General features: G+C 55.2%; 1 protein-coding gene across 1 annotated transcript; it reads right to left on the minus strand.

Moving 5' to 3' along the window:
- Positions 1-9,986: 9,986 nt before the first annotated feature.
- On the minus strand, positions 9,987-21,249 carry Pofut2 (protein O-fucosyltransferase 2). Its single transcript, XM_005375911.2, has 9 exons — positions 21,068-21,249; positions 19,963-20,213; positions 18,245-18,389; positions 17,258-17,368; positions 14,302-14,368; positions 13,288-13,413; positions 12,303-12,483; positions 11,963-12,086; positions 9,987-10,965 (listed from the first exon to the last, which is right to left on the minus strand). Exons 1-9 carry the CDS (start codon positions 21,196-21,198, stop codon positions 10,812-10,814), a joined length of 1,290 nt encoding a protein of 429 aa, XP_005375968.1. The 5' UTR covers positions 21,199-21,249; the 3' UTR covers positions 9,987-10,811.
- Between the last annotated feature and the right edge of the window lie 6,732 nt (positions 21,250-27,981).

A 27,981-nucleotide genomic window follows, 5' to 3' on the forward strand; every position in this document is an offset into this window, starting at 1 on the left:
CGAGGTGTTGCCGAGGTTTTCTGTTCCTCTCACAGCATTTTTGTCTTTGGCTGCGCTGACAGATCTGGGATCAGAACCTGCTGGGCATAGTTTGGGAGATGTGGATAAGTGCCACCGAGACTGCAGGTCTCACTCCCTCTGGACGCTGCACAGTGTTTGGCACACCTACCCAACTTGGGACAGTCTCTTGGCCCCTCACTCACCTTGGGTTCTTGGCTTCTCCATCTTCCTGAAAAGTATCTTGACCCCACTCATGTATAAGGTGTGGTGAAGGAAAACGATGTGGCTGCTCCTTGTCCATATAAAAGGGATGATGACCACAATCCCACATTACTGGCTGGGGTGTGGTGGTCATGTGGATAGGAGGGCATGGACAGAATGTTGAACCTCAAGAAGACTATTAGATAGAATAGGGGATTCAGGTGCAATGAAACAAATGACAAGTTACAATGTAGAACTATATTTTGGACTATATTATTTTGGAAAGACATAATAAACAGTGGGAAATTGGTTACAAGCGGTATTTATACCTCATGGTCTTAAAGAAATGTGGGTGCATTATGTCTGTGAATATGTAGAAGAGTCTGGTTGTGGTCTGTGGATGATGAGATTTGAACTGATTTTAATTTTATTTTCCTTTTTTAAAAACAGCCATCTGGATATTTCTATAAGTAAATGAAAATTAAATGTAGAAAATTGTTTTAGAAAAGTCAAAAATACCAAAGTAAAAAGCAGCACTTGTTATAGACAAATAACTTGTTTATTTTGGAACTAAGATGAAAACAACTGACTCAGTTGAGAATCTGACTCACTCAGCTAGGTTAAATGCACTCATCCAAAAAACAGGAGGACCACAGTGGTTGTCATCAACTGGTGGATAACTGTGTGACTCATGAATGTGGCTGCCTCTCAGTACCCCTCTGCCTTCCTCCCCAGAGTCAGCTGGCTAACTCCCCCAGTTTCCTGTGTCCTGTAGGCTACTTGCTTCTGTACTCACTTCCCTTATTTCCTGTTGTGGAGTTGAATACTGTTAAATTATACTACAAACAATATGACAGTGTGTCAGCTGCTGGGCTCATGAATTCTTAACCATATGTACTCTTTTTTTCATTGAACACAAAGGTGATTTGATCCTGATGCTTACCAGAATCACTGAGGGAGGGGCCAGAATATTGCTCAGTTATACAGTGTTTTTCTGGATGCCTCTGCCCGGGTTCCACCCCCAGCACTATGATAGACAGACATAAAGAGGTTTTTGAATGACTTATTTAGTGTTTAGCATCTGAAAGCAATAAACACATGCCTTTTATCATTCTCTTCAGTTAGTGCATAACCTGAACATTTACCTACATGTTTCATTAAGTTGTTACAAATTGTCTCATTTTCTTTTATTATACTATAAAGTGGGTCAGTTAATTATATTAGATCTACATGTTTAAAGGCTCTCTTGCCTTCAATAATTTATCTTCTAAAATGTATATTATAATTTATTTCTCAGTGGTTTTCTTTTTTAATATCCATGGGAAAGCATGGTAACATTTTGTTTCAATTGAAAAAGTAGGTCAGGCATTTTCTGATAGAAAATGTGTGTCGTATTTGGTTCACTAGTCTGCCAAGAAGGATTAGGGTACGTGGAGGACATTCCCTGTAAATAGAATGAACTAAATCTGCAACTTCAATGTTTCAGTGAAAATAATTTTAAAAATGTGTAAAAGTGGTTTATCAAAAAACATTAAATTTGTTTAAAAGGCAGTGAAATTAACATTTCAATGTCCTCAACCCCCTCAGACCAAGGTTTAACAAGATGACAAAGAATCATGGGTAGATTTCAGTCCTTTGATAACTGGGAAGCAGCCTCTCTGGTAAATATACCAGAAATTAAAAATGACAGGATAACAAATCCTATTGCAAGTCATGTAGTCTGCAAACCTTTGCTTTCAAAACACTTGAATTAAACCCAATTGAGTTGATAGCTGATAAAGCATTAAGCAGTTTTTAATTTCAGATCATCATCTTATTTGGGAGATATTATGTAGGAGCTCAAGACACAAGGGAGGGACATTGCAAGACTATGTCTCCTTCAGGTTCATGCAAAGTTTTCTAACACTTCTATAAAATGAAGTTTGAATATAGCAGAGGCTGAACCTGTTCAGTGGAGCAGGGTCATCTTGATTCCTGGGCAGAGGGACACTGGTTGGAAAAGCAGCTCGGGGCTGGGAATATAGCTCAGCGGCACAGCCCCTTTCTGGCAAGCATAAGGACCTGAGCTTGATTCCCAGTAACAAAAAAAAAAAAAAAAAAAAAAAAATAGCCCTACTTCTCATTAAGAGATCCAACGTTTTGTTTTCATGTGTGACAATTATCAATTTGTCAGAATCATGCTTTTAAATAATTATAACATCATGGAGTTGGGAAAGATAATCCAGTAGATATTAACAGCCTTTTTGTCACAATAAACGTAAAAGCTTTTTTTGTTGTAGACAGGTAGGGTAGGGTGAACACAAAAGACTTTCAAAGATAAAAGCAGATTACTCAGGTCAAACCTCATGCCAGAAGAGGAATCAAGCTCGAGAATGACGAGTTTCCGAAGTGCTAAAGGCCCGCCACATGTCTGCCGGAAATGGAAGTGAGGGGAGCGGAAGTGAGGTGGCGGCCATGTTCTCGCAGGGTGGCCGCGACTCTGCGCGCCGGTCTGGGTTCTTTATGAGCTGGTTTAGATCCTCAGCTTTTCTCAAGTAGGAGTCAGACCCTGTCCTGGGCTTCCCTACCTCTGCGGCTCCGACGTAACAGGCGGTGGGAGGGCAGGATGGTGGTGGCCCAGGTGAGAGGCCTGGAGAGAGGCCTTGGCAGGTTGGGGCGGGGAGCAGACGGCCGGGGTGCAGAGGGCAAGGAGCTGCATACGTGGGCATGTAAAGGAGAAATAAAAGGGTTTGATTTTAAAATATCAATATTTACTTTAGGCTAGAAATCACATCTTCTATTTTAAAAAACTATAATCAAAAGATTTGGTTGTAAACTAGGAGTATATGAGAGAGTATAGGTTTTCAAAGGTCAGAGATCAGGAGGAAAACCAGAACTTGGTGAGGACTCTGCTGTGAGTCCGGAAGCCAGCCTGAAGCAGGACCCTCCTAGTGCTTGGGAAGGGAGGGGCTTTTCCTCAGGTTCTTTCTGCAAAGAGATGCCTCATCCCAAACCGCATCTCCTGAGCAGATTTTCAGGCAATCCTGAAGCTCCCAAGACCCCATAGTATACCCTGATCTAGCAGGCTGGTCACTGGGTATCTGTGAGATATGCAGGACCCTTTTGAGTGCTGCTGCATCCTGGGAGACTCACAGTGTCTTCTCAGGCCAGGGCCTCTGTGCTGTGGGCTCCCTGACTGTCCCTCTCCAGTGGCCTCCTTTACATGGAGAATGCATTTCCTTTTCCCAGAACAAACACTGGCCTTTATGGTGGAGGATGAGGATATAGGAGGGCTTATAGGGAGTTGGATTTTTAAGCAAAGTCAGACAAGGGTGACCTTCAAACTCATATTTGTTTTTCTTCTTTTGTCTAGAACAAATCAGCTTAGTGTGGATGCTTGGGTGTCCCAGTGAGATAGGGAACATCTCAGACAGCATTTACCTTTTTTAAAAGAAAAATCCATTTCATACTAGGACATTATTATATATTGTAGAACTTCCCTCATAAAATCAACTTATGATAAGTAATCCTGTGCTGTAATTAAAAAAAAAAAAAACAACATTGAATGGATTAAGAGAAGACATTCTCTTCCCTGGCATACATCAGATTGCTTGGTATTTAGCTATTAGCAGAAATGCTGTCAGCTGAATATTGTCACCTGCTAAGCAGAAGGCTGCCAGCCCCTGTCACTTGGTGTCTCCATCATCTGTGGGTTGACATGCAGCATTTTGGGGATATGCTGTGGTTTCCTGTCAGATTCCATCACCTGCCCTTCACAAATAGAGAGGAAAGTAATCTTTTGAGCATTACCTATCCGTGTATTGATGGACTTAATGTGTTGTGGTGGACAAAGCTGATGCCTAGTGACAAGGCACGTGACCCAGCCACTATTGATTAAAGGGACAAGACTTCATGTTAAGATTCACTGTCACTCAGTGTTGCTGTGTCCCCCTCTTGGTACCTTCTCAACTACAGTAAACTAAAGACAAAACAGGCATAGGGCTTGAGTATCTGCTGAAGGCATTTGTGAGTAGACCAGATTCAATTCTGTTCCTTGAAGAATAAAATGGTCTGGACAATTGACTCATAAACCAGACACAGGTCTGGAGTGACCGGTGAATGTGGCAGCAATCGAGAGGGACCACATGGTCTCCTAGTCCCTTGGTGGCCTAGGTGTCCTCTGAACCCCCGTGTCAGTCCCTTGGATAGATGAACAGAGGCAGGGTTAGAGTCTCAGGAATTGGCACAGGACACACTGTGCATCACAAGGCCAATAGTATCATGGCAGAAATTCCTGGCCTCTTGGAAGGCTACAGCGCTTCAGGACATTGAAACAGTTTAGTAGAAAGGGGAGGCCCATTGAAAGGAAACCTGCCCTGAGTGTAAAGGGAAATGGAGACAATGGGATGGCCCTAATCAGGGGGCCAGGGGAGTTAGGCTCTAGTCTTTGTCCCCCAAAAGCTGCTCTGTGCCTTGGCCAGTCTTCGCTGCAAAATAAGAAAGACCAGCTAGCTATCTTTCTTACTTGGGCATCAGAGAACACAGGTGGGACTCACATTGAGTCTTGGCTGGGATGGTGTTTGGACTGGAAGAAGAAAGCGCAGCAAGAGTAGAAGTGGCAGACAGATGGGCCACCAGCATCTCCTGAGCAGAGCTAAACATGCTGAGTACCTGCCTGGAGGACTAGAAGCCGCCCTGGATATAAGCTGCTGAGAATGAAGGTGAGGGACCCCCAGAGAAGACCTAGTATAGGAGGAGGTCTGGGATGAGCAGCTTAGTACAAGTAGACGGGTCCCCTGTTGTGATGTTGGTAAAAGCAAAAAATATATCAGTGGAAGAAAATAACCCTAATAGATTCACAGATATGGTCAACTGATCACTGATGAAGGAACAAAGGCACACAATGGAGCAAAGATAGTCTTTTTTTTAAAAAAGGTGCTTGAACAACTGAATATCTGCATGTAAAAAAAAATAGACATGAACCATAACTCCTTCACAAAAATTAACACAAAGTGGATCATAGACCTAAGTGTAAAATACAAAACTCTTAAAACTCCTAGAAGATAATGTAGGAGGAACCCACATTACTTTGGGTTTGGCACTGACTTTTTAGATAATACCAAAGACATCATTCAAGAAGAAGATAATTCATCAGCTCAACTTCACAGAAATTAAAAAGTTCTGCTCTGTGAGAATGGCAAGGACCGAAGTGTAGCTCAGTGGCAGAGCACTTGACTCACATGTATAAGGCCCTGGGTTCAACCCCTGGCACCATAAAAATAAACAAAACCAAAAGGCAATGGCAAGAGAATAAATGCCACAGGCTGGGAGAAAATATAAAAGACATACCTGATGGAGCACTGTTATCCAAAATATTCAGAGAACTCTTTCACAATAAGAAAAAAAAAATAGTTTCATTTAAAAATGAGCAAGGCATTGAACATCAGCCTCACCAAAGATGTACAGATGCAGGTAAGTGAATGAAAAGATGCTTCACATGATGTCATCAGGGAAATGCAAACTACACTAACAATGAGATGCCAGTTATGAGATGTGACAACACAAAATGCTAGTGACAGTGTGGAGCAGTGAAAGCTCACACTTACTGCTGGTGGGAATGCAGAATGACGTAGTCCCTTGAGCAGACAGTGTGGCAGGTTCTTACAAACCATAGTCTTCTGATATGACCCAGTGATCACACCCTTGGCAGCTTACCCAGAGGAGTGGGAAATGTTTGTCCACACAAAACCTGCTCTTGGATGTTCATGGCAGCTTCATAGTTGTCAAAACCTAGAAGCAGCTGAGATGCCCTTCAGCAGGTAGGTAAGTAAATAAACTAGTATATCCAGGCACTAGAATATTAATCACTGCTAAAAAGAAATGAGCTGTCAGGACACAGAAAGGCAGGGAAGAATCTTACATGTCTACGACTGAGTGAAAGAAGCCATTTTGGAAAAGGCAAAACTATGGAAATAGCAAAAAGATCAGTGGGAGCCAGGAGTTGGAGAGTGTAAAGACGGGTACGCAAAGCACAGATTTTCAGGGCATGGAACTACTCTGTACAAAACTGAGCAATTTCCCTCTAGTGTGAAGTCGATGCCCTCCTCCAAGGCTGTGGATGGCACTGGTTTAGCAGGGCTCTGGTTGGCTGTCCCTTTTCCTAGTTCTGGGAAGCCTTTTCCTTGAGTATCCTGTCACGTAGCAGCAGTAGACCAGATGTCTAGATGTTGGTCCCTAGGATTGCACTACGTGGTGATGTGAGTGTATAAGTTTGTACAAGTGCACTCAATGTACTTATAAACTATCAAGTCCATCACTGTTTGTGTTAATAGGGAAATTTAGTTCATTTTCATGTGTAATCTAGTTCCTCAACCACCTCATGGATTTCATTTTCCCATATTACTTTGATTTATCAATTTTAAGATACATATACTCACTTTAAAATATGTGAATCTGGGTGTGTCTTGCAATTGATATAAGAAAATACTGTCGTTGCTGGGATTTTTAGTTGTACACAAAGAATGGGAAGACTCACAACAAACTGCATGTCAGAGGCACACATGCTTTAAATTCATCTCCTTGTTGGCTTTTCTTGTCTTCCTTTCTGTTTAGTGACATGCACTTAAAATCCTCTTTGTCCTTCTCCCTTTTCCACTACTTGTTTTCCAGCTCTCCATGACCTTTTCTGTATTGCAAATGTGTATCTAGTCAGGAAAATCTACAATAAGTGTACATTTTCCCCTCTCAGAACATCAGAAACTTAGAATACTCAAATTCTGATCTCCACACAGTTTATGTGACTCTTACGCTCTACTGGATTTGCCTAGTGACAAGGCACCATTTTGGTTGGACCTTCATTTTGCTTTTGTCCTTGAAGGACAGTTTTGGTGATACAGAACTCCTCAGCATCTCCAAGAGTGACTCCTGCATCCTGTCCTCTCTCTGGAATACCACCTAGAAGAGCCCTGGCCTGCTCATTCCACGTCCTCCACACCGTCCTTGCCTGGCTTTCTGTCCTGTGTCCTTCCTGTGCTGTGATCAGACCTCATTCGGCCCACTAACCCTAACTCTTTCTTAGGTGCCACATTTGCTGTTGAACTATTACGATTCTATGTTCACTTGCTGTTTTCATTTTTAGATGTTGGTTTTTTTGCGGGGTGTTATTAAACCAGCATCTTGCACACACTAGGATGTACCACTGAGCTATATCCTGAGCCCTTTTTAATTTTAAGACGAGATCTCACTGAGCTGCCCAAGCTGTCATCAAACTGCAGTCCCCTTCTTCAGCCTCCCAAGAAGCTGATTCTGGGTGTGTATTATTGCACCCAGCTTGCGCGAAGTTTCTGACAATATCTTGTCCCTTCATCACACTCCAGGACTCTTGGTTATCTCTATAAACGTATCAATCAGAGACTTCAGGTTGAGGGAGTGGCCTTCAGCAGGGCTGTGGGTGTTATTCTTGCTAATACTGCACACAGTGCCTGCTTCCCTGTGTTGTGGAGACCTTGGAGTAGGACCAGGTACCTGTAGTGGCGTTCTCCGAGGCACTTGAGGGCAGACCCATCAGGGGCTGTTTGCTTCTTCCAGCACCTGAAGCAGCCTGCTTGGGAATTTGTGTGTGTGTGTGTGTGTGTGTGTGTGTGTGTGTGTGTGTGTGTGTGTGTATTTGTGACTTGTGGTTAGAAATTCTTAGAGAATTTTTTTTTTGTCCCCCTACTTTGGGCTGAGGCTTGTGTCCCATTGTCTTAGTTACTTTTCTCTCATTGCTGAGACAAAATGTCCAACACCCAAATTAAAGAGGAAAGGTTTACTTAGCTCACAGTTTGTGGAGGTTTGCCTTACTTTGGCTTGCCTTACTCAGCTGGCTCCAAGGCAGAGTGGCACGTGGCAGAAGGCAACAGTTCGTAGCAGCAGAAGACAGCAAAAGCAACAAGAGCAAAAAAGGAGGAGCAACAAGAGCAAAAAAAGGAGGAGCAACAAGAGCAAAAAAAGGAGGAGCAACAGCAAGCAGCCTCTTTCCCTCCCTTACACTGTATGCAAACTACCCGCCCCCGGGCAGGTGTAGCACTCACACCCATAATCCCAACATTGGACCATGGATCAATCATAAACTCTAGAAGCCCGTCCCGTGACTGCATGAGGCATTGGGGGACATGCAGACACAAACCATAGCATCCATATATCCTGTGCCCAGGCAGAGGTGGGCTGCTTGGTCTGGGCAGGTAGGGGATGTCGAGGGCTTTGTGGTGTCCTCGGCTCTCACAGCTGGGTCCCCCATCCCCACTGGGTCTGTCCTGAAGACACCTCTGTTAGGAACAAGGGTGGAATTTGTCACAGGCCATTTCCTTCCCTTGTCTGCAGCCTCTGTTGGCCCGAGTGGCAAGAGTAATGGGCTGTAGCCTGCAGGCAGATTGTGCCTGGCGCTGCTTCCCTGTGAGGTGAGTCATCAGGTGGCTGTACCCAGCTGGGCCTCCCGTGGACCCTGCCAAGTGGGAGGAAGGACAGCTGGTGCAGCAGTGAGGCTTGCCTCTCACCTGTCCTCTCACACACCCTCCTGCCTTGTGTCCTGTTGCCTACTCTGTGAGTGGCTTGAGCGTCACACCTCAGGCCCTGGTGCCCTGGGCTGGGCTGCCCTCAGTGTGTGTAACGGGAAATGGGTCCCTCTGTGGAGCGAGGCTGGGGGGCTACACAGGGTCCGAGAAGGGCATCCCTGCATCCCATGTTGAGGTCCTAACCTCCAGAATGGGACTGTGCTGTTACACCCACCCCCTGCCAGCAAGAGGCACACCTGGCAGAGGCCTGACCTGGCCATCTTGCCTTTGTGGGCCTATAGTCCTCAACCCCAGACCGCTAGCCCTTCCCCCTAACCTCAGTGCAGTGGGCATGGGTACCAGCACCATCCGGTGTCTACAGACACCAGGACTCACGTCCTGTGCAGCTGGGAACATCAGCCCTCAGTCATGCCTAGGGACACCCAGCCCCTCCTAACACGCAGCTTGGGCTCCTGGGTTCCCTGTGCCTCACCTCATGCATGGTCTTCTGTTCTCTCAGATAAACAGGTCAACACAGCTGAAGTTTTCGGCACTCTCATCTGACCTGTGTCCTCTGGACCCTATAGGGGGGCTGCGGATTGTGGCCACACAGCCCCCTCAGCCCTGTGGTGACCCTGACTGCTGCCCCTGCCTCACCCTCCTTGACCAGCCGCAGGCCTTACCCTGGTTCCTGGAGCCTTTGCCACCACCTAGCACATTCCTGCTGTGTCTTTTCTGAGGATGCTGCTCACATGGGCTACACTGTTCTTTCCACTGTCTGCAAAATGGGTCATTTTCAGTTTCCTACAATTGTGATGTCCTTGCCCCTCAACAGCCCTCCTGGCAGACGATGAACAGAGCACTGGGTGCTATGGATAGTGACAAGGGCCTGCTGTCCCCGAGAAGCAGGCCTGAGCCACACAGTGTCCCAATAGGGACCTAGGCCTGCACTATCCACAGGTTAGTCACCCTTGCCCTGCCAGTCTGACTGCCATCTGCTTCTGGGCACCCTGAGGTCACCCATCCTGCTGTGTGGCAGTGACACCACGCTCCACATCGAGTACCACAGACCAGTTTACTCTTCTTACAGGGGCACAATATAGTCCCAAGCTGGGGAGATAGCTCAGCAGCACAAGTGCCTGCCTGGCAAGCGCAAGGTCCTGAGTTCCACTCTTGGTTCCCAAAAAAAGATGTGTATCACAATATACTCCCAAATGCCCACAGAAGTTCCCAGCCTACAAAGTTCCAGGTGTGAGGAAGGCACCATTTTCAGGATTACAGCTTTCTAGAAAATTTATTTCATTAATATTTGAATGTACAAATGGAAAAGAATAAATAGTGATCACTCCACCTGGCAGCCTAAGTGACCTACTTGGAGGTCCTGCCGGTGCTTGGGGAGGGGACACAAGGGTTCACCAGCTCTGCACAGGGAAGGCGTGGGTGCTACTGTGTCACCAGTGGGCCAGGAAGTGGCTGTGCAGTGCATTACACCACAGTGAAGTCCTGCAGGGGCATAGTGACCACAGGCCCGAGGCTGCCCCGGCCCTGCCCACTGTACTTCAGCGGCCTGCAAGTATCCTTACCGGCGGCAGTGAACACTGGAAGAGGAGTCTTGTGAGCTGGGACAAAGCTACTGGTGAAGCAGGTAATCTCTGACGCAGCCTCCAAAGTTGGTTTGACTATCGCTTCTCACTTCTTGGCAGTTAGCAGGGGGCCTGGAAGCCCACTGTGTCCCCCAGTGGAGTTGACACCGTGTTTCCCGTGTGGACAGAGGAGGGTGTGAGAGGCCTGTCACCTCTCTCTCCCTGGTGCTTGCCGAGTATAGGGTGGCCAAGCCTCACATCGTCACCCCAGGAGATAGCAGAGCTGCACACTCTGAGGTCGCCCTCAACTCTGCAGCCACCTGCGAGGGTGGCCACTGTCACCATCCTCATCCCACCCACAACGGGCTGAGAGGCTCCTGCATTTTGTAGTCAGCACACAGCTAAGACGTGACCTTAGGTGAAGGACGCGCTGGGCCAGGGCACCACCTGGACGTGTCATGCCCGCGAGTGGGGCGCCTCTGCGCTTGTTCCCGGCAGCTGATGCACACGGGCGCCCTCAGTATGCGATCTTCCAGTGGGTAGGCTGCTCACACGCTTTCTCCTGGTCACCACAAAACCGGTTGTATGTTGTCTTGGGATCAAACCCCAAGATTTCTCTTTCCTCATGAATCCGAAAAGAAAATGTGGAAACCGATGTGCCGATGAAAAACCTGCAGAGCAGCGTAAGAGGTTCTTGTAGTCATGGCCAGCAGCTGCTGGAGCGTCTCGTGAGGCAGGTAGGGGCCCTTGACACCTGCACCCGGGGGCTCTGCCGGCACCTCAGTCCTACCCCACTGCCACTGCAGGCCCCGCTAGGTGAAGATGGACACATGGCTTGGGGCAACGGGGCGCCTGCTGCAGGTCCGCTAGTGTCTGCAGCTGAGCCACTCTGACCTGGTGTGCACTGGTCCTCACCTCTGACAGCCCTGCCAGTCCACCCGAGACCTTTCCGCAGCACGGCTGCGGGCTCAGCAGTGGATGTGACTGCCTGGAGCTGCAGGTGCTCTTTCACCTGCGACACCTCATGTGGAGGCTATGGAGCTTCCTGAAGACCCCAAGGGCGGAGGGGAAGTGCAAGCTCCAAGTTCCCCAGAGCAGCGTTCAGGCCAATGGACACTGCCAGCCCCTGTGCACCACACACAGCAGGCCCTGAGGAGAAAGTGCCTGCCTCCTGCGAAAGGGCCCTGCTGCTGGGGGCAGCGCTAGCAGCCTCAGTGCCCAGAAGTGACAGAGCCAGGGGAGCCCTCCTCAGGCTGGGGCCTGAAGACCAGCATGCACACATGCCTGTGCCCACCCAGCAGTGACCACATTCACCCTTCTGAGTTTCCTTCCGACTTAAACCTGCCAGTGCCATCCCTGGTCTCCTACAAATGGTCACCAAGGCTGGGCCTCCCTCCGAGAGCCTGGGACCCCAGCACAGGTCCCCACACTCCCCGCTGTGTCCTCAGGATGCCAGCCACCCCGGGGACTGGCGACTACCAGGGCAGGGCCCAGGGTGATGGGAAGGTGATAGGAGAGGAGAGGCCTGAGCTGAACACTGCAAGACTCAGGAAGGCAGTGAGACCCATGACTGGTGAGGAAACTAGCAAAGGGTGCGTGGAAATGACGTCTGTGCCGATCACGAGCACCCTGTGAAAGCGCCCCCCAAGCAAGAGGGTAGGTCAGCACCTGGCGTGTGCGCAAATCCACTGATCGATGATGGCGACGCCGCCATCCTTGTACAGCTCCAGCTCCTCCCAGGTGGGTTCAAACCTCACCATCTCAGGCAGCAGCCTCTTCAGGTCTTCCTGTTCTGCAGGGCAGAGAAGAGGCACTGACGCAGGGTGCGTGGGTGTGCACAGATGCATCTGGGCAGGGTTGTCTGCAACTCCAGCAGGTGGTAAGAGGTGAGGACACGGCCTCGCTCTGCCCTCAGGAACTAACAGGATGATGATGTGTGCCAGGTCTGCCCAGCGTTTAACCAGGGGCTAAAGGGACGAAAACAAAGTCACCGTTCAAACCCCCCTACCCTTCCTGATGGCATCTGTGGCCACGAACACCCTGGGCAGCTGGTGCACCGTCATGAGGCTACGGATCTTCCTGGCAGCACCCTCCAGGCTGGGCACGTCGTCCCTGTGGCCCCAGATAAAGTCCTTCCTCCGCAGGTGGACGGCGAGGTATGGACCTCCGAGTGAGGAGCCCAGCTTGACCTAGCAAAGGATGAAGGCGAGAGGTACTGTGCCCTGGCATCTCAGGATGGGGAGGGGATGAGTGTTCCCCTCCAGAATCTGGGGCAGCAGGATGGCTTTCCAAAAGTGGTTAATTACCATACATCCTACTGTCTGAGTGAAATAAAAATGCTGAATGGAACTCTTAGGGCAAATACTTCCTATCGAAGGCTTGCTTCCCAGTAAGGACTATCCAAGCACAGGACTAGGACTACTCCAGCAGTGCCTTCTGGAAACAGCCCAGACGTCCAGGAGAACACAGGGTCTGCTATAAAACACGAGCAAAAGGCACCAGAAGTGACAGCATCAGTGTGAAACTACACCATGGGGAAACTCAGACTGCCAGTAAATGTTAAGAACCACTTGTAAAAATGTAAAAGGATGTCGCTGGACCCAGCAGTGCTGTTGCTGCTCCCACAACCCTTCCTGCCTCACGAGGAGCACAGAGCGACTCTGTCTGCCACCCTTGACATCGGCCTGCATGTTTTTAAAAACCTCACTGAATGCTAAGAACCCTGCGGGCTGGGGGCCTGCAGTAATGTCCTCACTTTACTCAAGAGAGCGCTGTGTGAGGTGTGTTCCCTGCTTCTGCCCAAGACAGGCTGAGAGAAGGCATGCCAAGGCACTTGGGGAGGCCAGTCACTACCCTGATTTGCATCTGGGACCCAGTGAAGCATCCCCGAAAGAGGCGAAGGATGATGTGCAAGACCTACTCTTGACTCTTCAGGGCTTTGGGCGCGGGGACACACACACACACACACACACACACACACGCAAACTCACTACCTTCAGCTTTGTCCAGTCCTCTTCCATGGGGGCACCGTCCACAGCGTCACTGGAGTTGAGGAACTTGCTCCGAAACTCGTCTCCCGCCACCCGCAGGTGCTTGGCAAACACCATACTCCGCCGGGTCTGCAGAGAGGGGTCTGGCTGGGCGTGGTGCTGGCCTGAACACAGGCGTGTGGGCCACCACCTCACCCGGTGCTGCCTGGACCATCTGCACAGGAACCGGCCACTGAGGACAAGGCTGCTCAGCCCTCTGGCCGGGCCCGTGGTCTCCTCCTGCCTGTTCAGCCCCGGGCTGGACACTACCCTCGGCTCCCGCTCAGCCTCAGCAGCACTGCTGCCTGGCACCAGGAAGAGCTCCAAGTAGGACTGCATCAAGTGCAGCTGCCCAGCCCCAGGTCACCTGGGGGCTCCTGACAGCCCGTGTGCCACTCTCCACCTCAGGCCCGCCTGGCTCCCAGCGTCTTCCTATCTTGGCCAAACTGAGCCACTGCATCACCTTTCCCAAGCTGACACCTGCCTTAAGAGCTACAGCCACGGCCAAAAGCTCCTCAGAGGCTGTTCTGGCCAAACCAACCATTCAGGCTGTGGTGTCGGCAGCTGTCACCCAGGGCACCCTCCAGCAGAATCGATCCCAGTGCTAAGGGCTTACTGCAGCTCACAGCCCACCTTGCCCGGCTACAGAGGGATAAGCAGAAAGCTCTAGGCTCTCTCCACTGACGGAGGCAGGAAGACGGCTCCAGGGCTGACCGCCCCTCAGCAGGCAAGGGCCACTGCCCTGAGCCCATGGTGGGGTCCACGCCCTGCCGCACAGCTGCCCACACAGAACCTCCACTCCCAGGGAAGGGGAGCTGCAGCCCAGCGCAGCTCCCACAGCCCCACAGCCTGGGGCTCCCGAGAGCTCTGTCACCTCAGCCACAGCAGAAGGAAAAGCTGCTGTTTCAGACGTCCAGAAACTGCACACGTCCACACAGCAGGGACAAAGGAGAAAGGCAGTCCTTAGGGAACACTCACATCCCAGTATTCTTTTCCTCCATAGTGGTCGTGAAGCAGGTTTTCAGCTCTGTCCAACATCACAGACCTAAAAAGAGTTTAAGGACTGTCACAGTTAAACGTGATTCTATCCACCCCCTCTGGGAGCCCTGGAAGGAGAACGCAGGGCCAGGGAAACCTGAAAGAAAGTCTGCAGGGGAGCAAAGCGGGTATGCCTGGGCACGTCGGGGAGACCAAGAGGCAGTGGAGGGACAGAAAGAAAAAGGAAACAAATTAACAGAGCACACATGACTCGGGAATTCTTTCCACAGTACAGAGATGGTTGAACATTAGAAAAGGCACCACTTATGTTAACAGGGACAGCACGGCAGACACCACAGAGCATAAGAGCTCATGCTTACACTTGTGATGAGGCCACCTCTGCACAGGGAGACGGCCTCCCTCTCCTGGGCATATGTCTTGGGCTCATGCTAGCACCCTGCTTCCAGTGATTCCTCCACCGGCACCTCCCACACCAGGCAGGGCCTGGTGCCACCAATGCCCAGCTCCTGTCCAGACAGCAGCTAGAAAGGTGGCCATGGCATCCAGCCTTCACTCTTACCACAGGTAAGTTTTAGCAGCCCTGAGCCCAGCACAAAAGCTGCAATCAGACAACAGTGGTGGCGAACCTATGGCATGTGTGTCACAGCAGGCATGCAAAGCCCTCTGTCAGCACACAAGCCAAGTGTTTGTTTTTTCTAAACTAAAACCTCAGTATTGAGGTTTAATTGCAGTGTTGGCACTTTGCAATAAATAAGTGGGTTCTGGGTTGCAGTCTGGGCACTTGGTCACTGAAAGGTTTGTCATCCCTGATCTAGAAGAACTGGAAAGACTTGAGACCTGAAAGGAGCAGGAGGACTTAAAAGACCCCGAAGCCTGTAAGAAACAGGATGATCTATTTAACTACATAAAAAGCTTGTATCTGTATAAAGAAAAAACTGGTACAAGTCTGAGTTGGTGCTTTACGGAATTAACATTCCAAAGAGCTTTTGAATGTGCCCTTCCTCTACAATCAGAGGGGCACGGACTAAGAAACCAGGGAGCCCCGCCTCACAGGTCAGAGTCTCAGAGCCAGTGCGTGCCTGAGAGCAGCTCTGCGGGCCCCACAGGACGTGCCCCGCACACGGTCACGTGGGCCCTGGGTGTGGCCCGTTCCTGTGCCTACACAGTGTCTCCTGTGTGTGACAGCACAGACCTAGAGCCGCCAAAGGCCACCAAGCTGGGCAGGCTCAGTTCCCTAGCACTGGTGCAGAGCCACCCCCCAGGGAGGTGGGGAAGGCAGGCACCTCGCAGGCAGCAGGGAGCAGGGAGCAGGGAGCAGGGAGCCTGCGTCTGCCTCGCTCGAGAAGGGGAACGGCATGCACAGGCGGCGGCTGGCTGGGAGGCAGGCTGGGAGGGTGCGGTTCACCTCTGCTTCCCGCACTGTGACCCGAAACAGGGCGGCGAAGACTAGTGCCCGCACAAGTAGCTTCAACGGTCTGGAGGGGTCAGGCGCCCCCCACAGCTTCCTCTCTGCCTGCCGAGCCCGCCTTTCAGTGCATACGTGTAAGCCCAGCTGCACCGGTTTCCTGTGTTTTACAGTGACAGCCGGGTGGTCTTCTCAGCCCATAACGTTTTGCTCTGGAATGGGTTGCGCTCCCCTTGTCTCTGCTGAGGGTGTGCGTGTCTGGTCAGCTTCTACTGATGTGCTGAGCCAGGTCTGGGTGCACACGTGGCATGTGTAGGAGATGGCAGTGCTGTGCCCAGCTCTGCCCCAGAATAGTCCAGCCACTGCCCTCCCAGCAGGGCCAGGGCCAGGGCCAGGGCCGCCCCTACACGGGCCAGGCATATTTCATGCCTGCTGCCAATGCCACCTCTCCTGCCTTTGGCTCACTTTGTCACAGGCTGCCTGCCCTTTGCTTCTGACCTTGAGGAGCTTGGTCTACACTGTGGACAGGGTTCCTTTTTGACCTACAGCTGGCTCTTCCTTCCAAAGCTGGCTCTTCTTTCAGTGGGTGGAAGTCCTCCATTTTAACGTAACCAAGGCAGCTGGTCTTTCTGCAGTGCTGTTTAAGGTTGCAGAGCTGTCCTGTGAAGGCTGCAGGCCCTAGGCCTTCCACCCACCCTGGGGCTTCCTCAGGCGTCGGGGGACAGTGGCCCCCACAGCCCCTCCTGCCCCCGCCCAGCAGAGGCTCTGCTCCCAGCCTTGCTCCACACAGGCTGAGCTCCACCCCAGCCTGGAGGCACAAGTCAGAAAACATGGAACAGCAACTGTGCATGCCCCACAGCTCCACAGCTGGCCCTGGGTTCAATGGCCAGTACCAGAAAAAAAAAACCTGGTTTGGACAATGGGAAGGCTTGCTGCGGGGGACTCCAGGGAGAGTGATGTGGGAACAGAAAGGGCTTCTGCCTCCAGGGTCCTCAGGTTCCCACAGTCACTTGGAGCCTGCAGCAAATCCAAGGAACACAGCACTGAGACATCATCCAGCCTGGAGTCACAGACTCCCAGTCCCACGGGGCTGCACTGCCACCCAGTGGTGAGCGTGAGGGACTGCCCTCCCCTGCTGTGGCTAAGCAGCCACTGTGCACTTTCTGACACCGAGGCTGCCTGAGTGCTCGGGACACGAGAGCCCCCCAGTCAGGCTGGTGACCTTCGCTCTCCTGCACTTGGCCTCAACCCTCTCGCTGGGCACCTCTTTCCTCTGCTGCTGGCTGCTCTTCCTGCCCACACCTGGCTGGCCCCACAGCCCCAGTCATCTCAAGGTGAACACGGAGGGGACTGGTGTGCATCCTGCCCCCGCCACCTGGTAGTGAGGTTCAGCCAGCAGACCGGGGGGCCGAGGGCCCTGCACACAGGGCTGGGCCTGATGCGCACAGCTGGCCAGGCCCCAGCTCTCGGCTGCCTCCAGCTCCCGGGATGTTCTGCAACCAGCATAGGGACGAGGCCCAGGGCACTCACCGGGCCGACGTGTTCTTCAGCAGCACAGGGGCCACCACAGAGGCTGAGCCTTGCACGGAGAGGCAGGAGACGTTCAAGCCCCGGGTTTCTTCGTAGCCCCAGAACCAGCCCCTGGAAGAAGGAATTAGTCTCCATCAGCTCAGACTCTCACAGGAGGACAAGGGAGCTCAGACACGTCCGAGTGGATGCGATGGAAAAAACCCACGGGTTTCCCTAGGCGCAGCTCACATGGACAGGGATGTTCTCGCGAAAACAGCTGTGACTCTGGACTGGGCACTGAGAGACCACCCAGGAGCTGAGGAAGAGCAGGACAGCTCAGCCCACACCTCAGCGCCAGCAGAAAAGCACCTCTCCCCATCGGGTCAGGTCATCAAAGTGCTTGCCACCAAGGCGGTGAGACACAACCTGTCCTTGTGGAGGTGAACTGAGACCAGGGCCTCAGGCAGTGACTGGTATTATGAGCAAGACCACCAACCTCACGCTGCACTCAAGTGCATTGAAAGTGGCGGCGAAGCTAAGTGTGGTGGCACATACTGTAATCCCAGCTACTTGGGAGGCTGAGCCAGGAGGACTGCAAGTTGGACCCCAGCCTGGGAAACTTAGGGAGACACTGTCTCAAAAGATCGAAAGGGCTGGGATGGTAGCCCTGGGGCAGAGCACTGGCCCAGCAAGCCCAGGCCTTGGGTTCAAGCCCTAGCACTGCAAAATAAAAGGGGTAGCGGGTGAGTGTCTTAGACAGAGGTCTTTAAAACAGACCAAGTCAGGGGCTGGGGATTTAGCTCAGCAGCAAAAGTGCCTGCCTGGCAAGTGCAAGGTCGTGAGTTTGGTTCCCGGTACCGGAGAAAAACCAAAACCAAAAAAAAAAAAAAAAACAACAGACCAAGTCCCCTCATCTGTGACACGGCATGAGGTGGCCTCCACCATCCTGGGCCTCAGGACAGTGAGCAGCGCGAGCTGAGTTTGGGGAGCCTGAGCCCGCAGAGCTACCTGTAGTACTCATGCTTGTCCTGGGAGTAGAGCAGTGGGTCAATGCAGGGCCGTGCGTCCACCTTCTCTTCCCAGGTGCCCTCCTTCCAGCCTTCTGCATAACCCTGCAGGACGTACACCTGGTCGATGAAGGGCCCTCCAGACTCTGGGGAAGAGCAGAGGAACAGTGCGACCGTGGCCACCAGGAACTGTCACACAGACGCACGATCTCTAGGGCTGCCTGCTCCCAAGAGGACTAGGGGAGCAGGGGCAGTCAGTGCCCTCTGCACGGGGGCCCTGGAGGGCAGCAGGGGCCCATCAGCACAGCCCTAGTCTCTCCAGGCCCCTCCTCGGTGCCCTTCACTCCCCTGCACCCGGTGCCCCGGACCCAGCCCTCTGCTGAGCACCTCCTCCTCTGCTCCTGGGCTGCCCCCCTGCACGTCTGCCCAACACCCAGTGCCCCCACACTCTACTACCATCCCACTTCTAACCACCGCTGAAGAGGACCTCCAAGAGGGCCTAGTGCCCCTCCCCACTGCTGCCACCCACACCGGAGGAGCCGCCTGCCACGTCCGACTGCCAGTCAGGACCTTCCGCGAAGGGGTGAGCACAGCCGGCTATGGGAAACCACGGCCAGTGAGGTTCGGGCCACGTCAGGACCAGCTGCGGGGCTGGGGGCCCAAGGACCCACTCCCCTTGGGCTGAGAGGAGGGGAAGGCACTGAACCACACTGGCCCCTGTCAAAAGTGCCGTCCCACATGGCCACCTGAGCTCAGCAGAGGCCCAGCCGGCTGAATTCGGGTTGGGAGAAAGCCAGTGCCTGCCTGGGAGCCTGCACTACAGACTGTTTCCCCATGTGCTCCAGGCGGAGGGGTGTGAGGACAAGGGGAAAGGCAGCCCTGTCACTTCTACACACTGCCGTGGTGAGCACCCAGACCACCTCTTTCCCACTCTCAGGAAACCAGGCCTTGCAGGGAGGCAAAGACAGGACAGATTCTTGGATCCTTAGGACCGTGATTCAAACCAAGGTCCGAGTGTTCCCGAGGCTGAGGCCAGTCGGCCTGCCTACCCAACCACAGCTCCTTTTCAGGACACACGAGCCCATGTACAAGCTGGGTAAGAGGGGTGCACGCCAAGAACAAGTCTCGTGAGGTTCAGAGCTGCATCCCAGCCTGAGTGAGGACATCAGAAGGTGCTCTCCCAGCGTTCGCAGCCCCAGTGTCCCCAGTGACGAGATCCCTGGGGCAGCCAAAACCGTGAACTGGAAACAACCGCAGAGAGCCCAGGCCCAGAGGGGCGGAGACCGCGCATGGAGAGGACGGCAAGCCGCGCACATCGGCCGCTGCACACAGACAGGCCGCCAGGCCGCTCCAGGGCTCTGCAGGAGCCAGTCCTGCTCGTTCAGGCCTCCCCTGTGCAACCAAAGCCAGTAAAGCTTTATTCCCGTCACAAAAATGGAAAGGAAGGAGAAAGCAGCACGAAGCTAAACAAGGTGCTTTACAGAGGCCGCCCCATCAGAACGGCCTCTTGGCCTTGCAGGGCGCGTCCCGCTGGGGCAGCACCCCAGCCACTGCTTGCACACCGAGCTCTCACTGCTTCCGGACACTCAGCTCTATCTGCCCAGAGAAACGGAAGGAGCGGCGCTGCAGCAGTGTGAAGGTGACGCTGGTGGACAGGGTGGAGGAGCCCGCTGGAGCAGACCCCGGGTCTCTGCTGCCGCCCCCCCCCAGAGGCCTCACCTGCAATGAACTGCTCATACTCAATGACAGGGATGTTCTTGTTGAGACTCGGAAGATCGAAAAACTCAGACCACGGGATCCGGACCTGGTGGATGTCGGGACTCTGCCAGTGATAGAGGCGGCCCCACGGGGGCAGGACGAGCACCCACTCCTCGGTCTTCAGCAGGGTCTTCAGCAGGGAGGCCACACGGATATAGACATCCCTGCGGAGGTTGAAGCCTTCTGGGGGGTTGACGTCGTACAGGAGGTACCTGGACAGGGGGCAGATGTGGTTCCTGGGCCCGGGCCCTGCACAGGACAGCGGCCTCACTCACAGCGCCTGCTTCCCGCTATGTCTGTCCCGCAGTGAGGCAGCTGCCCGTGTTTCTTTGTGGCAGTTATTTGCAGAGCCCTCAGGTACAAGGAGCAGACATCCCAAGGCCAGTTAATGCGCAGCGCCAGTGGAATCTCAGAATCACTGTTCTTAAGGTCCTCCAAGTGCCTGGTCTAAAGACCCCTCTCAGGAGTTACTCAGCGCCCTGAAGGGCAGTGGTTTAGTCGAGGTAAATCTACCGATAGTTCCTGTGTCAGCAGTTAAAGCTAGAAACTTTTAAATTCAGGGAAAAAACTCATTACTTGTTAACAAGGCGGTTTTTAAGTCAACTGTTTCAAATCAAGTAAGCAGTGAGGTGACTGGTGAGGTTACTAATTTTTGCAGATTTCTTTGGGGAGCAGCAATAGCTGGGCTCTCCTGTCCTGCGCGCCGTCAGCCCCGACATCATAGGTGAGGTGTCCTGGAATGACTGAGTCAGGGTCAGACAATTCAGGGGTCTCCCACACTGGGAATCAGGCCGGCCCCACTGTGGCCCTGCGTGCCAACCCTGCCGCAGCCGCCCTGGGTACTGGCCACGGCATCTCTATCCCCACGACCCGCGTGGCACGGGCACGTGGCCCCATCTGCCAGGACCCTACCTGCCGAAGTGGGGGTGCAGGTCGGGCCACACCCACTGCGGACGGGACGGCGGGAAGGCCAGACCTTCACCCGCTGACCCCAGCCCCAGCCCCCCAACCCGCCGACTCCCACCCCGGCCCCGTCGCGCGCGCGTGGACACAGGGACGCGCCTACCGTCTGCGGGACGCCACTCCCGACAGGATGTCGGCGGCCGACTGGCCGGGCCAGAACTCCTCGCCCGAGGCCGAGATCAGCGGCCAGGACGCTGCCTGGAGCAGCAGACAGAGGCCGGCGAGCGCCGCCATGGCCCTGGCGGCCACGCAATTCCGGCGGCCCGGAGCCCGTCCCGGAAGCGCGCACTCGTTCCGCCCCCGCGAGCGCGTTGCCTGTAGCCATGGCAACGCGGGGAGGCTGCGGCGCGCGCGTGCGCGGTCCTCGGGCTTTGGGGTTCCGCGCCTCCGGGCACCAGCGCAGTGACCCCGGGCGCGGGCTGTTGGGCCGGGTCCGGGGGGCCGGGAGGCGCGGGCAGGGCTGCGCGGTGACCCGGGTAGCCCGCGCGAGCAGCGTCGCCCAGCGGGTGCGCGTCTGCCCGAGATGACCGCCCCCCTGCCTCTGTGCGGCTGCGGCCGTGGGAGGGCGGTGCGGGCGGCGTGGGGAGAGCGTCCTTGTCTGCCCGGCCTGGGCTCCGGGCGCTAGCCCGCCCGCGCGGCTCTGGGCACGGGGTCCCCAGCCCAGACACCCATCCAGGAGCTGACACCCCCGACCCCCGACCGCCGCTCGACCTCTTACGTGGGCAGGAGGCTGGCTGTGGACTGCAGATGGTGCCGTGAGGAGCTTGCTCTGAGCAGTTGCTGTCCACACCGTGGACACCCACATTAGCGCCTGACGTTCCCTGCGTGGCCTGGTCAGGTCCCTGGGGAAGCCTGCAGCTGGCTGGTCTCCACCTGCAAGACACAGTGCTTCTGGTCGGGACACAGGAAGGCGGGGGCGCGGTGTTTTAAAGAGACGACCAATGACCTGTGCTCTGCATGTACCTGAGACCTGGAGACACAGGTGGTGGAGACTCGCTCCCCCGGGGCTGGGGAAGGACGTGGGTCCCTTGCAGGCTGCACCTGCCTCTGCTGTAGCCCGCAGGTGCACAGTGGGAGGCCCCGCGTCAGTCAGGCACTTGGACTGAGTGAGCGCGCTGGGGCCCCTCTGCGTGCGGCCATCTTGCAGCCTGGGGTTGAGCTTGCACAGCCCTTTAACACAGAGCCGTTTCTAGGTGTCTTCCCCTGAGGCTGTCCCCCCAGGAGCCAGGGCCGGGTGCACAGCTGTGAGACAGCAGCCCCGCTCGGCTGTGTTGACTGCCACCTGGCAGCAGAGGAGGCATCTAGATTTCTGGGGATGGATCTTGCTTCCTTTGGTGATTGGAAGTCCTGGGATTGAACCCAGGGTCTCTGCACTGAGCTATAGCCCAGCCCTTTTTAATTTTTTTTAAATTTTAAGACAGGGTTTTGCTAAGTTGCTAAAATGACCAGGCTGGGCTTGAACTTGAACTTGTGATCCTCCTGCCTCAGCCTCCTAGAGTGTTGTGATTACAGGCGTGCACCACCATGTCCAGCCAGGTGCTTGCTCTTTTAAGATCTGAGTGTGCTGGGCTGTGAGATGTGCTCTTCCTGCTGCCTGGCACTGGTGCACTGGCATTGCCCAATAGAAGCCAGCCAAGGAGAGCCCCAAACCAGGGGCAAACAGGACCACAGCGCTTGCCTTGGCACACAGGCCTCCGTCCCTGCCCCAGCTCCACCGGGGGTCCACCCCTGTCTCAAGCAGATGCTTGGCTTACAACAGGGTGGCCACAGTGCCCGCTCCTGAGGGGCAGCGGTCAGGGGCATCCATGCAGGGTGGTGTGGTTCGGGGCAGGCTCTGCCCCTGCCCTGGCCCTTCAGTGGCTGCTCTGGAGACAGCAGAGCCCACCGGGGGGTTCCCGTCTGGCTCTGGGACGCCCCTGGCCATCAACCCCTGGGTTGTGGCCGTGGCAGGACAGCCCTGGGAGGAGTGCCTGAGTCACTGGGCAGGACACAGTGCCCACAGGTACCTGTAGCCGCGCTGGGGCCCACAGCCTGGGTGATTTGAGGGCAGGCTCCCCGATCCACCACAAGAGGGCAGAAGGAGGCTCCTCTCCCGCTGAGCTCTGCGGCCTTTCCGTGAGGCAGCGTAACGGAGTGAAGCTGTGTAGGCTTGTGTGTGCACACGCGCACACACACACACACACTCGCACATTCACACACACACTCATACACACACGCCTGTCCCCAGGAACCTAGCGCAGCCTTGGCCTCCATGCCACTGGCTGCCACCCGGCCCAGCTCCCAAGGACAGGAACCCCTGAGACCCAGGAAGGAGCAACTCAGGGGTCCTCAGGCTGCACCTGGCAACACCGGTGCTGCGGTCCCCTGGGCCCTGGAGTCTCGTCTGTCTGCACAGGTGTCCAAGGCGCAGCACCAGGCGCCTCACCCCACCTGAACAAGCAGAGCCCTCAAGCAGAGGCCTGGGCACAGGGACAGTGCCCTGAACGCTGGCCAGGGCAGCCCTGAGGACCAGGCATGTCCTGAGGAGGAAGGATTCTGGAACCTGGCCCCAGGGCCCAGGGCTGCAGTGGGGGCAGGCATGGGGTCCTCTTGGGGAGGGGACAGACGGAGGGCTGGGACTGGGGCTCTGTGCCTGGGGACGGCTCCGCCCGTTCCTGCCCCCAGGTCAGAGTCTTGTTTTACCTACACTTGGGGTGGCCCTGGAGTGGGGGGGCGCATGGGCTGTCTCAGGTCAGCTCAGGAAGTGGCGGGTGGAGAGGTAGCTTGGTCACGTCAAGTACCACACCAGAGTTACAAGGAGGTGGAGGCGCAGCACACACTCGGCACAGGGTCACAGGAAGTGGTGCTGGCAGAGGCGCTGGGCAGTGGGAGCCGTGGAGGGGGCGGGTGGGCCGTGCACTCCAGCTCAGGGACCCGGGGGCAGAGGCCGTCCTGGGGGCGCCAGCGCAGGGGACGCAGCGCCTGTGGCCCTGCTCCTCCAAGCTTGCGTCAGGGACTAGGATTGGGCACTGGTCACCCCCCAGCTGAGGAAGTGCCACTGGGCAGCCCACCCGCTGGCCAACGGGCAGCTGACAGGCTCAGGGTGCTTGTGTGGGACTGGGTCCGGCTGGCGTCCCCTGCTGGTGTGCTGGATCCAGGCATCCTCACCCTGACCCCCTGGGGCCAGAAGGGCGCCTTCCTTCAGTGCGGAGGGACGCTGTGGGCCCTGAGGTGTGGCCACCCAGCGGTCCCCTTGCTGTCAGTGCCCAGCTGTGTCCTGAAGCCGAGGCCCCAGGTCAGTTAGTGAGAATGGGAACAGGCGCCTGTTTTCACAAGTACCCCTGAGGGTGACGGCCCCTGACTTGGCTCTGAAGGACAGGACAGCCCGAGGCTGTGCCAGCCCCTGCAGAGGGCAGGTTGTCCTCCCAGTGGGCACTCCGCAGCTGGAGTCTGGGCACATGTTTCCGGGGACGAGCAGGCCATGGAAGGTGGGAGTCTCGCAGGGCTTTCTGGGAGCAAAACAATGGCAAATGTCAGAAAGTGCGCAATGTGCTTTCCTACACAGCGTGTGTTTACGTTGGAGGGCTGGTTCCAAGGCCTGCGGCTCCTCTGGAGGTCAGCCTCACGGAAACGCAGGCCGGCCGCGCGGCCCAGCCTCCTCCGCAGCATGAGCAGCACGGGAGATTTGCTGACTCAGGAGGAGCGGCCGCCAAGTGCGGGGACCAAGCACACACGCTAACTGCAGTCAGGCACAGTCTGCTCTCCTCCGTCCAGCTGAGGCCCCTGAGATCCAGAAGACGCAGGGTGGACCCCTAAGGACGCAGACAGGGGAAGGTGTGGCGTGTCCTGCATTCCCCAGAGTCCCTGAGCTGACCCTGAGTGCTTGGGGGAATTGTCTTTGACACATGCACAGGTCCCCCTTTCAGACTTTGTCATGCAGTGATGGTATGAAGGAGCCCCGTGTTGACACACCCCTGTGTGCTTAAGATCAGCATGCTGAGGCCATGTGTGGTGGCACACGCCTGTAATCCCAGCACTCGGGAGGCTGAGGCAGGAGGATCCTTCTGAGTTCGAGAACAGCCTGGGCTACAAAGTGAGTTCAAGGCCAGCCTGAACTGCATAGTGAGACCCTGTCTCAAAAAGAACCCCCCCCCCAAAAAAAAGCATCAGCATGTTGTTCCTGGAGACTGGACTCTGACTGCTGGTACTTCTATTTAAGGCAAGGTGTGTGTGTGTATGTGTGTGTGTGTGTGTGTGTGGGTGCTGGCCTGGACACCACCATCTCCAGCTGTTGTGAGCTCTGAGGGAGGAATCGCAGCCCCTCCCCAGTCCAGGCCTCCCCAAACACTGATGTGATCTTTGAACTCATTCCCATGAGCTACATCTTCACTTCAGTCTGGCCCAGAAGGAGGCTCCGGCCCTCTCTGCACATTATTCCTAAGGGCTGGGCCTGCCACACACCGGCATGAGCATGGTGCCCTTGGAAGGGTAAACGTGGCTGACTTTTCCGCCCCTCTGCACGGACCCAGTTGGGTTTCCTATTTCTACTTGAGTCTATTGGTACTTTTCATTTTCTCAGAAGATGGCCTGTGTAGTCCAGCTTTTAGGTACTGGTGATTTCACCAGTGTCGAAGCCCCGTGGGGAATGTCTGCCCAGATGGGACCGTCTGGTCTGGGAGGTTCCCACAGGGAAGGGTGTGGGAGCCACATGCTTCTCCAGGCACCCCAACCAGAGGTGCGTTACTGACCCCGAGGCCTGGCCCACACTCAGGTTCTGCGAAGCTGGGCCACCCCGTGCCGCTCAGCCCGCCACCCGCAGTCGGCACCACCCCACGTGCACAGCGCGGGGCCTGCTGTGCCTGTGGGTCTGCCGTGTCCCATGTCATCGACCCAGGAGGTGCCCCAACTCTGAACTGGTGTTGGCAGCCTAACCTCTGCTTCCTTCCTTGGCGGACGAGCCCGCTGTCAGCACATTTCCCATCTGCTACCGATGGACACAAGGGGCACGTCCAGTAACGTTAGATGGGCATTTCAGGAAATGCATCTGCAGTCTCTAAAACGTGCTGCAGCCTCGTGCAACCACTTTTTCTGTCTGTGTCGTCAGACACAGCCTGTCTCACGTGCAGAAAGCCCAGTTGATGCCGTGAGCAAGAGAGGAAACAAGGTGAACACTGCGGAGGGAAGGGGCTTGGGAACCGCGGCACCGCACCCCAGGTTCTGTGGGGAGCACCGCAGAGCATGGTGTCTGCTGTGTCCCCCGTGATCCCTCAGGGGTCCCCCGGGCCCTAGCATCAGGGGGAGGTGTCTGATTTCCTCTCACAGAAGACACCAGCCACACATGACTTCCCCAAGTCCAACGGAACTGGGGGGCGGGCAGAAGCAACAGGGTACAGACCCACAGGCACAGCAGGCCCCGCGCTGGTGCCGACTGTGGGTGGCGGGCTGAGCGGCACGGGGTGGCCCAGCTTCGCAGAACCTGAGTGTGGGCCAGGCCTCGGGGTCAGTAACGCACCTCTGGTTGGGGTGCCTGGAGAAGCATGTGGCTCCCACACCCTTCCCTGTGGGAACCTCCCAGACCAGACGGTCCCATCTGGGCAGACATTCCCCACGGGGCTTAGACACAAACCCCAGGCAAGGTCAAAGGACTCTGGTGGCTTCGCCGTCAGAACGCAATTTGTGGCAAATATTGGAGGCTAAGGTGGCACAATTACAGAAAGTGTGGGCTGCAGCCAAATGCCCAGGCTGGGTGGCCCAGGCCGGGTTCCCCTCTGTGCTGGTCAGGTGCCTTGGGCTGCAACAGGAAACTGAACCCCAGGGGCTTAGGCTGAGGATTTTGGAAGCCAACGTAGAGTGGGGGAGGGGGGTGAAATCTGGGGATTTGGGTTCTGTTGCTGCCATCTTTGTCTCAGTGTCCCCATCTCTGCCTCTGTCTACGCCTGTCTGCCTGCCCTCTCTTTGCCCAGTGTGCCCAGCTCCAGGAGCAGCCCCAGGCCAGGGCTTGCTGTGGGGAAGGTGGGTCCGGCACCAAGCAGGTGGAGGCCGAGTGTGCCAGTCGGGTGGGCTTTGGTGTCACCTGGTCCACAGGGTGAGGCACATGTGGAACAGTTGGGGTTCTGCAGCCGGGGCTGGGGCTGGAGTCCAGGCTGGCGACTCTGTCAGGCTCTGGGCAACATGGCGAGACAAGAACAGGCTTCCTGAAGGTGGAAGGTCAGGACGGGAAGCGGGAATCTCATCCCTGCAGCCCCACTGCTCGCCCCAGGACCCGTTCCCACCCTTAGTACTGCGTGCATTGCCCGGGAATTTCCCACAGCTGGCCAGCCTCTGCAGGCAGTGCGCGCCCCCCAGGGCCGGAATGCTGTTCGTCATCCGGCTCAGCAGATTTCCAAAACCACAACTTTCTATCTGGGATGTCCTGAGGCTGGGAAAGCCAGGTCCTGAGATGGCCAGAACAAGATGCTGAGTACCCGTAAGCCCAGGCGGTGGCCGAGGCTGCCCAGGGCCTGGGGACCCCCTCGCTTGGGCTCCCACTCCCACTGCACGTGGTCCTGCCTCCCCCTGTTGTCACCTGTGGTCTCCTGTGGCAGCCGCCCAACCTAGGTCACTCGGGAGCACAGCCCACACGAGGGCCGACAGATGGCGCCTGAGGACCCTGAGTCCCTTGCTTTTCCCTGCACTGCGTGCTTTCCGCGAGTTTCCTGTGATCCCTGCCTCCCCACAGCCACCCTGACACTGCCCATCCCCAGTGGGGCAAAGCAAACAACACAGGCCCGGCCAGGCCTCCACCCCGCCCCGTCAGAGCCCCCACCCCTCATCACCCCAGCACAGAGACCTCCGGACAGGCCGCAGCCCTCCTCTGTGTGAGTGGGCAACGCTGCAGTGCCAGTCACCAATCAACAGAGCTGTGTGATTCCAGGGGCTGGGTGGGTGCTCCCCGTCCCTCCATGCAGCCTGGTCCCTGCAACTGCCCTCCAGGGCCCTGCATAGGTCCTGGTGCTGTGCCCTGTGAGGACGCCAAGTATAGGCGCCATCTTGGAAGCA

This window comes from Chinchilla lanigera, unplaced genomic scaffold, assembly GCF_000276665.1.
Source record: "Chinchilla lanigera isolate Chin_1 unplaced genomic scaffold, ChiLan1.0 scaffold00006, whole genome shotgun sequence".
NCBI lineage: Eukaryota > Metazoa > Chordata > Mammalia > Rodentia > Chinchillidae > Chinchilla > Chinchilla lanigera.